General features: G+C 42.5%; 1 protein-coding gene across 1 annotated transcript; it reads left to right on the top strand.

The window, feature by feature from the left end:
* The first annotated feature begins 8,767 nt into the window (after nt 1–8,767).
* On the top strand, nt 8,768–10,844 carry LOC146647363 (stonustoxin subunit beta-like). The gene is made up of 4 exons (XM_085389014.1): nt 8,768–8,858; nt 9,872–9,940; nt 10,071–10,118; nt 10,283–10,844. Exons 1-4 carry the CDS (start codon nt 8,768–8,770, stop codon nt 10,771–10,773), a joined length of 699 nt encoding a protein of 232 aa, XP_085245140.1. The 3' UTR covers nt 10,774–10,844.
* Nucleotides 10,845–11,342: the final 498 nt, after the last annotated feature.

The following is an 11,342-nucleotide window of genomic DNA, read 5'->3' as shown; positions in this document are numbered from 1 at the left end:
CCCCGCGACCCTGAAGAGGAGAAGCGGAAGCGAATGGATGGATGGATGTCTCAAGTTTCAGACTTTTTAACTGTGTGAGTATCAGCGACTCTCTGACTCTGTCTACATCGTTAATGTGACTTCTGCTTGTGTGATGTGTCACACGGCTCCCTTAAATCATTTTGGTTATAAAGTGTGTGAAGCACAGGAGGAGGAGTGACTGAGAGCAGAGAGGAGGAGCAGAGATTCAGGGAGGAGCTGAGCTGTTACTGAACTATAGAAGAGAGAAAAACCTCCACATTCAACAGAGTTCAACACAAAACAAACTTTATGTTCCTCAACATGCTGTCATTACATCACTGTGTGTTTCCTCTGATTCTTCTCACTCTCACAGGTCTGCTCACCTACACAGGAAACTATGTTCAATTCAAATGATCAATTATTGATTGAAAAACGTTCTCTCTTCCTTCAGGTGTCACATGTGAAGACCTCACTCCAGTCAAAGATGAAGAGTCCAGTGTAGAAGGCAGCACAGTTACTCTGACCTACAAATACACCACAGGTGCTACTTATTTCTTCTGGTATCGACAACATCCAGGAAAACCTCCAGAGTTCCTGATCTCACACTCACCTTCAGGAACAGTAGGAGTAGAAAAAATTCCTGGATTGAAGATTCAAGTGAAGGGAACAGAAATCAAGATGAACATCTCCTCTGCTGCAGTGTCTGACTCTGCTGTGTACTACTGTGCTCTGCAGCCCACAGTGACAGGAAACAGCAAAACTCTGTACAAAAACCTTTGGAGCAAAGACAACAGAATACTCCACAACATCCACTAGAGGGAGCCACACACCTTTGTTAGGATACAGACTAACACATAACACAGCTGTGATGAAGAGCTTCAGGTGAAGTTAATGTGATTTGAGCCTCCTCCTCCTCCTGACTGCAGAAACCTGTCTGACTCCAGCTGTGAACATCAGACCACTCACAGCTAACTCCCAGTGAACATCACTTCCAACATTTCTCCTCTGGAAACATGGAAAAACTGGCTGTGATCTGGATCTTTGCAGCTCTCGTAGGTACGTATGTTTCTGACAGGAACACCTGAAATTCAAAGACATGTTTACAGCGTTACAGATTCAGTTTGGACTTTCTTTGAGCTCAAGTTTGGAGTGATGATTAAACAGAAAAATATTTCAATTGTGAAATCAGATAAACCAGAAGTAAAATGTGTTTAAAAAAACACAGTAATACTCACAGATACTCAGCTTCATTTTCTCTACTTTTCCAGGACTAACAGCTGGAGACTCAATCACTCCTCAACAACCTGAAGTCACTGAAACAGAAGGAGAATCTGTCAAACTCACATGTAGCTATGAGACGAGTGAAAGTGATGTTTACCTTCACGGGTACAGACATGATTCTGACCTTCAGGCTCCTCAGTTTATACTAAAGAAAGGAGCAAAAGACTACAGTCGTTATGAATATATTCCTGATAATCGATATGGATCCCAAACATCACCTACAACAACTAATCTGACCATAGCAGCCCTAACCCTGGCAGACACAGCTCTCTACTACTGTGCTCTACAAACACAGTGATACAAAGTGTAGAAGAGGCTGTACAAAAACCTGAACACAGATATCTGACTACTCTTCAAAGAGGAGGGAAGTGGTATTCAAAGCACAGCTTCATATCAGATGGATTCTGCTAATTCCTGTTTTATCAGAGTCACTGTGGTTACAGCTGCTAATGAAACACTGTGGGAGGATTCACATGAGCAGCAAATCCACATCAACCACAAACCAACTGCAGGAACGTTCAGACATGAAGACATTTTATTCCTTATTTAGTGATGATGTGTGTAAAAAGCATCAGAAGTCAAATACAGTAACTAGTAATAAACTCCCAACATTGTTGGTGCATTAATGATGTTTTACAGCTGAAAGATTTACTTTGTTATTCTCACATTTTCTCCTGCATGGTTTAAACTTTTCCTTCATTTTTTTTATAAGAATCACGTCTTTGTGTTTTCTCTCGATGATGTCATAGGTACAGTTTCTCCTCTGTGTTCTGATTGGACATTTAAAGCAGCGCCGTCATTGATGGTATCAGATCCATTTCACACGTTGTTGAAGTTCAGTCTGAAGTCACTTTAAGTCTCAAAGCTTCACTTTAACCTGCAAAGACCAACAACGTCTCATTTCCTACTGATTCTTCTCCCCACACTGCACCACTACACCGGATATCAGGACTCCACACTCTCCAAATTCCCAGTGTTAAAATTCAGTCATGAAACATTTTGGCAGATACAAGAAGATTTTTCTACTGTTTTCTCTTCTTCAGATTTTAAAGATGAACATCATGATCCACACTGACACACATTCATATTCTTTGGTTTCCTGGATTAAAACGGAGCCTCTGCTCTTTATTTATCCTGTGCTTGTTTCTCGACTCACAGTTCAGTCTGTTAAACCTGCTTCCTGCAATAGGAGCAAATATCCACTGAAAGCAGCAGAAAGACGTGCTGAGTGTGAAGCTGTCAGCAGGGGGAATAACACAGGGCTGTGAATGAGTCCTGTCACTGTGATCAGGCTCCTCCTTCTAATCCACCAACTTAGTGTTGATGAAGACTAAACAGAGAGATCACAGCTTCTTTATACTTGCTGTAGCTCACAGTTACTCTACACTGCAGATATGACGCCTCTGTTCATCTCAGTGCTGCTGGCTGCTATGTGCCTCGGTATGAACACAACTCTGTTTCTTTGATATCAACATTGACGTGATTCTTTAACAGCACACTGATACTGTTTGTTGGTGTTTTACAGAATGCAGAGCACAAAAAGACAACGTGCTGCAAGCAAAAGGAGAAGAGACTGCTGCTGCAGGAGGCACAGTGACACTTGACTGTCAGTATGAGAGCAGTTCTTCACAACCTTCTCTCTTCTGGTACAAACAGGATGGAAACAACAGCCCCAAATTCATCCTGAGCCGTGTTAGTGGGGATCAAGGAAACATAGCAGCCGAGTTCAAGGAGAGATTTTCCTCCACACTGGATTCCAGCATCAGATCAGTTCCTCTGAAGATCCAGAAGCTTCAGCTGTCTGACTCTGCTGTGTACTACTGTGCTCTGCAGCCCACAGTGACAGGAAACAGCAAAACTCTGTACAAAAACCTTTGGAGCAAAGACAACAGAATACTCCACAACATCCACTAGAGGGAGCCACACACTGTTAAACCTCTGATTCTTGTGTCATTGGACTGATGACAAAGACAACAGAGAAATGAAGCAGTAAAGATCAGAGACAGAGACAGAGCTGCTGTGGAAGCACAAAACTGTTTGATTGGCTGAGCTATTACACTGGCCCCGCCCACTGAACCTGAGCTCATCCAATGACATTATTTGTTGGTCATTGTGCTGCAGTGGAAGAACATTGTTCATGTGCTGTCTGTCTGGCTTTAATAACTCCAAAGACATGTTGCTGCACCTCTTTTTGCTTCTATCTCACATTATAGGTGAGTTTAAGAACAGGGATTAAAGTTTAGTTGAAGCTGCTGCATTAAGCAGATATACAGACTGCATTTCACTACTTTTCTTCTTTCTTTTTCCAGGACTAACAGCTGGAGACTCACTCACTCCTCAACAACCTGAAGTCACTGAAACAGAAGGAGAATCTGTCACACTCACATGTAGCTATGAGACAAGATACAGTGTTGCTGACCTTTATTGGTACAGACATTATTCTGACCTTCAGGCTCCTCAGTTTATACTCTGGAAAAGAGGAAAGGGGGGGAAATCTGAATATATTCCTGATAATCGATATGGATCCCAAACATCACCTACATCAACTAATCTGACCATAGCAGCCCTAACCCTGGCAGACACAGCTCTCTACTACTGTGCTCTACAAACACAGTGATACAAAGTGTAGAAGAGGCTGTACAAAAACCTGAACACAGATATCTGACTACTCTTCAAAGAGGAGGGAAGTGGTATTCAAAGCACAGCTTCATATCAGATGGATTCTGCTAATTCCTGTTTTATCAGAGTCACTGTGGTTACAGCTGCTAATGAAACACTGTGGGAGGATTCACATGAGCAGCAAATCCACATCAACCACAAACCAACTGCAGGAACGTTCAGACACAATAAAAACTGTCAAACATCAAAAGCTGCTCATTTACACTATTTTATATTTAGTGGATGAGGACATGCAGAAATGCAGCAGAAGCAAAATAAACAGAGTAACAGAGGTTTATCTCTTTAAGGTAAAATCTCTCACATGAAGCTAAAAGTCCAACCAGGAAGACCATCTCATGCTTGTTCCATTTATTCTCTTTGAACTCATCACATCAGGTGATGATGCTCTCCTTCATCATTGTCCTGCTCTCATGTTTAAGTGTTTCCCCTCTCAGTGTCAGATGGATGCAGCCCCTTTACAGAATCAAACTCAAAGTAAGGTCAGTACTTCCACGCTTTAAATGCTGCACGCTCATACTCTCTCTGCACTCGATATGTGATCCATTGTTGATCTGCACACAGCTGTTGTCATGAACGTCGCGCTCGCTTACGTCACTGTCGTGAGACATTCTTGCAAAAAAATCACATTTTTAGTAACGTAGTAACGCAGCGTTCCTACGGGAAAGTAACGGTAATCTAATTACCTTATTTGCAATTGTAATCGTTACTTGGATTACAGTAACGCGTTACTGCCCATCTCTGATCATTTGTGTCGTCTACTTGCTGCAGTCTCCTCCTTTTCTCTGCAGCTGTGATTTCTCTTCCCTTTGACCTTCACTAAGTCTGCACTTGAACTTTGAATTTGAACAGAAGTTTTTCCCTCACATCTTCTCTTCATCTTTCACGGCTATAACTAAATGCAGACACAGATCCTCTTTGTCTCTCACAGGGTGTCAGTGATCTTCAATCTGTTTCTGACTTTGTTTCTGCTCACAGTCAGAGGGAGCTGACATATTCAACATGAACACAGATCATGAAGTTACAGAGTTATTCTGTCTGTTCTGACTTAAAGTTGTTGATGTTCAAAGATGAATGGATCTTCAGGTCTGCTCTGCTGCAGTGACAGACTCTGCTGTGAGGCCCACAGTGACAGCAAACCCACAGAGATGCTCCACTAGAGGGCGACATCATCCAGTAGGCGGGGCTCTCCTTCTGCACTGTGTTCAACCATTGTGTCAATAATAAGTGCTGCTGTGAAGAGAACAATTCTCAGACTGAATGTTGAACATCAGCTAGTTTCTCCTGTTGATTTAAACCTTGTTGTACAGATGGAACATTGGCTGTGGATTATTCTTGCTGCTCTTTTCTTTGGTGAGATACAAACATCAACATGTTTCCTCTGTTTAAATAAATGTGTGAGTCTGATTAATGGTGAGTTTTTAATCATGTTTATTGATCCATCTCTTCCTCTGCATGTTCTGTTCTTCCTCAGAGTGTAAAGGAGAAGACAAAGTGATCCAGGAACAAGGAGATGTCATTGCTGCTGAAGGAGACACAGTTACACTTGACTGCAAATATGAGACCAGTGACTCCAGTCCATATTTGTTCTGGTACAAACAAGAAGTAAATAGTTACCCAAATTATATGCTGCAATGTTTGTCAACATCAACAGTTAAGGCTGAAGAGTTCAACAACGACAGATTTGATGCTAAAATCAACAAAGCAGAAAAGTCAGCTCCTCTGAAGATCCAGAAGCTTCAGCTGTCTGACTCTGCTGTGTACTACTGTGCTGTGAGGCCCACAGTGACAGGAAACAGCAAAACTCTGTACAAAAACCTTTGGAGCAAAGACAACAGAATACTCCACAACATCCACTAGAGGGAGCCACACACTGTTAAACCTCTGATTCTTGTGTCATTGGACTGATGACAAAGACAACAGAGAAATGAAGCAGTAAAGATCAGAGACAGAGACAGAGCTGCTGTGGAAGCACAGAACTGTTTGATTGGCTCAGCTATTAAACTGTCCCCGCCCACTGAAGTTGAGCTCATCCAATGACATTATTTGTTGGTCATTGTGCTGCAGTGGAAGAACATTGTTCATGTGCTGTCTGTCTGGCTTTAATAACTCCAAAGACATGTTGCTGCACCTCTTTTTGCTTCTATCTCACATTATAGGTGAGTTTAAGAACAGGGATTAAAGTTTAGTTGAAGCTGCTGCATTAAGCAGATATACAGACTGCATTTCACTACTTTTCTTCTTTCTTTTTCCAGGACTAACAGCTGGAGACTCAATCACTCCTCAACAACCTGAAGTCACTAAAACAGAAGGAGAATCTGTCACACTCACATGTGACTATCAGACAAGTTACAGTGGTATTTACCTTTACTGGTACAGACATGATTCTGACCTTCAGGCTCCTCAGTTTATACTCTGGAAAGGAGCAAGAGGATCCACAACTCAGTATATTCCTGATAAACGATATGGATCAGAAACATCAGATCGATCAACTAATCTGACCATAGCAGCCCTAACCCTGGCAGACACAGCTCTCTACTACTGTGCTCTACAAACACAGTGATACAAAGTGTAGAAGAGGCTGTACAAAAACCTGAACACAGATATCTGACTACTCTTCAAAGAGGAGGGAAGTGGTATTCAAAGCACAGCTTCATATCAGATGGATTCTGCTAATTCCTGTTTTATCAGAGTCACTGTGGTTACAGCTGCTAATGAAACACTGTGGGAGGATTCACATGAGCAGCAAATCCACATCAACCACAAACCACCTGCAGGAACGTTCAGACAGAAACAAATTAGTGAATACAGTCAAACAGCAAAAGCTTCTGATAAACAAATATCTCACATTTAGCATATTTTATAACTGACCATGAAAGTAAAACAGGAAACAGACTGGGCACAGAACTAAACCTAAGAACTAGAATTCAAAAACAGAACTCAGAATACAAGAAGTTATAGACAAAGGAGAAATCAAAGAATAACAACAACGTTTCAGTGTGTAACGTGGAGCTGAGTGGTGTGGGTCCGTTGCACCAATGGTGCACGATTAATTCCCAGACCACTGCTCCTTTCTCTGCTGCTTTTACCAACTCTGTCCTTTGTGATGCTAACAGTAATGAGGATCTTTTGGTTGATGAGCTCAGTCATCTGTTTAACTCAGCTTGCTCCTCTGTTCTCGATACCGTGGCTCCTCTAAGGACTAAACTGTTACGTCAACCCTGGTTGAACCAAACTACCGTATACCTACTACCGTCATGCTGAGAGAAAATGGAAAAAGGACAAACTTCAAAAGACTGTTAAAGCTGCCAAGTCTGCCTTCCTGTCAGGTATAATTACAACAATCAGGCACAAGCCTCGAGTCGTAACTGTATGATTAACCCTGATGTCATCACTCATAGAGATGCTTCCCCTGCACTCTGTGATAACTTCCTACAGTATTTCACTGATAAAAGGCCAAGTTCCCGCTTCTCAGTTCCAAACTCCCTTTTTTGTCTAAAATTTTGGAAAAAGTAGTTCTTAAGCAACTTCAGTCCTTCTTAGACGCTAACGATGTTGGTGAAAAGTTCCAGTCTGGTTTTAAACCTCGCCACGGCACAGAAACGGCTTTAGTAAGAATTTTTAATGATTTACTTTTAACTTTTAACTGGCGACTCAGGCTGCTCTGTGGTTTTGGTTTTACTAGATTTGACCTCTGCATTCGATACGGTTGATCACCACATTTTATTATCGAGGCTGGAGCTTGTTGTTGGTTTCAAAGGCACAGTACTATCTTGGTTTAAATCATCTCTTTCAGAGAGGACTTGCTATGGGCCAGTACTTTTCTTCTTCTGCCCCTGTCCACTGTGGAGTGCAGGGGTCTGTTCTTGGTCCTACTTTGTTCTGCCTGTACATGCTGCCTTTGGGCTCTACTTTCAACAAATATAACATCTCCTTCCACTGCTATGCCGACCACATCCAAATTTACTTCCCCCTGAACTTGGATGTCTCTGACCCACTACAACCTTTGTTCAGCTGTCTTCATGATGTTAACGTTTGGCTATAACAAAACTTTCTCACTTTGAATGAAAATAAAACTGAAGTAATTGTCTCTGACAGTCATACCGCTCTGGGTCAGTGAACAGACACCCTTGGTCCTCTTGCCAGCTTCTCTCTCACACCGTAAGAAACCTTGGAGTCTTTTTGGATAGCTCTCTGAAATTGGAGAAGCCAGTGTTCTCAGTGGTAAAAACAAGCTTTTATCAGTTGTGTTTGATATCAAAGGCGAAGCCCTATATTCCTCTAAAAGTACTTGAAAAACTCATTCATGCATTTATCACCTGTAGACAGAACTACTGTAACTCTAACCCAGCTTTTGTGGAAAACTCCTGCAGCTCCAGCACGGGACACCTGCAGACAATGAATAATAATGGATTGGATTTATATAGCGCTTTTCAAGGCACCCAAAGCGCTTTACAATACCACTATTCATTCACTCTCACATTCACACACTGGTGGAGGCAGCTACAGTTGAAGCCACAGCTGCCCTGGGGCAGACCGATAGAGGCGAGGCTGCCGTATCGCACCATCGGCCCCTCTGGCCAACACCAGTAGGCAAGTAGGGTAAAGTGTCTTGCCCAAGGACACAATGACCAGGACAGAGAGCCCGGGGATCGTACCGACGACCTTCCGGCTACAGATGCGATTCCCAACCCCCTGAGCCACGGTCGCCCAATAACATCTATGTTAGATTGTACACATGTGGACACATTGGACAAAGTCTATCTATCTGTGTGTGGAATCATGTTAAGTGCAGTCTAACCAACAGGTCATGCAAAGCTTTGAAGAATTCCCATCTGAGCAGATGCCAACCAAAGAGAGAGACACTCTGACAAAGCGCTTCTACGTGTTTCAAAGTGAGTGTTACAGGTTTTTGATGTGACTTTAAGATATTGTGTTGTTTTGGGATGACAGGACACACGAGACTGCATGAAATGTTCAGTCTGGTTTATTCACATCGATGAGCGACTGATGGAACTAAAGAGCAATGATGATGATGATGATGAACAAAACAGAAAAGCATCCCACAACATTAAGTTCCCAGTGGACAGTTCTGCGTGGCATCAGTCCATATGAGAGTCCTCCATGATCCCACAGGGCTTCAATATTGAGGTCCAGGCTCTGAGGAAGCCGGTGCATGGCTCACAGTGTTTCATTGTGTTTGTGTTTCATTGTGTTTGTGAAGTTCACCTGATCGACACACCAGCTGTCAACAACTGTACCATCCGTGCTCCAGTTATGTTGAGTCTTCCCAGGCACCTCAACCCCTACTCACATCTTGCGTCTCAATGGGTCACATGATAGAGTGAGGCAAGGTTTCACCATAGTTTCATCCAAAAGCTCTGCTGATAATGACCCACACCTTTTTTTATAACTTGGATCTTGTGATGAGGCACATGATCAATAGTGTGCCTATGATCCTCTTAAATGGACAACTCCCACTAGAGTTTAAACACCAAAGGAGAAACCTCTTCAAAAAGCTTAATGAGGTCCAGTCGCCGTCTTCCAAAGCTGCTTAGATCGAATAAACGGTAAATGGACTGGTTCTTATTTAACTCAACACAACGTGCCTCATTCACCTTTTCTATATAAGAGCTTTCTATCTAACATGCACACATATTTATATTCTGATGGATGCGTTGAATCCATCAATCTTCTTCAGTAGTTTATGTAGACTAAAAATGACCATGACAAGCAGAGGACGAATGTCAGCACATCAAAGTCTCTTGGTGGCTTTACTGCTTCCACTCAACTGATATATGAGGAAAAAACACTTTGACTTCCTACTTTTGTTCTGTTTCATTCAAAAAAACAAAACATGTAGGTGTTGTGAAAATTGTAATATTTGATTTTAAAAGAGCAATTCTGATTCAAGATGCACCTGAAGAAGTGAAGCAGTGGTCTGCAGGAAAGGAGTCTCTAAACAGGTATGAACAGATCCCTTCACTCAGCCTGTTTGTTTTATGCAGATGTAAGAGCTACATGAAGTCTTCCCTCTGTGACAGTATGAGTGATGATGTCCATGTTAGCATGTTGCCAACGACTGTGCTGGTTTGACCCCTCCTCTCCCTGCAGGGTGGAGCCTGATGGCGTCCGACGGGTGAGCTCGGATCTGAAGAAGTGTACGTTTGATTTTATGATGATTCTTGGAAACAAATCCAACCGTCTTTAAACTACTGTGTCGCTCATTCATATCTCTGATATCAGGAGTCACCATCAAAGAGCCGATCAACGAATAGATGATCGATCAATAACTGCAGCTGGATTTATTTGTTCTCTCTATCAGATTCCTATCAACTCACAATCGACCCAAACACAGTATACAAATGGATCCAGCTGTCTGACAGCAACAGAGAGGTGATGCGTTTGAATGCACAGCAGCCATATCCTGATCATCCAGAGAGATTTGACCGCCCTCAGCTGCTGTGCACAGACGGGCTGACTGGTCCTTGTTACTGGGAGGTTGAGTGGAGTGGATATGTTTCTATAGCAGTGAGCTACAAAGGAATCAAACGGAGAGGACACAGTGATGACTGCTTGTTTGGACTGAACAGTCAGTCCTGGAGCCTGGACTGCTCTTACTCTTACTCTGTCTTGCACAATAACACAGAAACCTTCATCCCCAAAGACGTTGTCTCCAACAGAGTAGCAGTGTATGTGGACCGTCCTGCCGGCACAGCAAACAACCTCTATCCTGGATTTGAAGCATGGTTTCATAATTCTTCAGTCAGTCTGTGCTTAGTTCAGTATAAAACTCTGAGAAGCACTGCTAAATAGACCTTTCAGTCTGCATCTTGCACTCAAAAACACTTTCAGATTCATGGATTCAATGATTTAATGTTTTAAACTCCTCTAAATGATTCCTTCTTAATTTCAATCCGTTGAAGATTGAAGCTTCCAGCAACCGTAGAGTGTGAGCCAGGGTCCAAGCTGGACAGGTCACCAATCTGAGACAGGGCTGACATTAACTTCATTCCACTAACTGCATGTCTTTGGACTGTGAGAGGAAGCTGGAGCACCCAGAGAGAATCCAAACAAACAAGCTGAGAACATACAAACTCCACACATGAAGGTGAAGTTGGACTCGGGACTTTGTTGCTGTGAGGTGACGGTGCTGACCTCTGCACCAAAGCTCTTCTGACATGGGGCTGAGAAAATATTTTGCACTGCTGATCAGAAAGAGAAATTCCTGCTTGAACAATGTTCTTTGTGTGATAGAGACTAAATATATATTGATCTTCAGTTTTCTTTACTGATGTGCTTTGTGTGAAGTGTGTTTCTTCTGCTTCGAGTATTTTAAAGTCACTGATACAATAACCACGTTTTTCCTCACCTGGAGCCTTTCA

The sequence above is a fragment of the Rhamphochromis longiceps genome, linkage group LG18 (genome assembly GCF_057381845.1).
Source record: "Rhamphochromis longiceps isolate RC_006_pf linkage group LG18, R_longiceps_female_GT1.1, whole genome shotgun sequence".
Classification (NCBI taxonomy): Eukaryota; Metazoa; Chordata; class Actinopteri; order Cichliformes; family Cichlidae; genus Rhamphochromis; species Rhamphochromis longiceps.
Note: the sequence above shows the minus strand (reverse complement) of the source record. Positions and strands in the feature narration are given on the sequence as shown.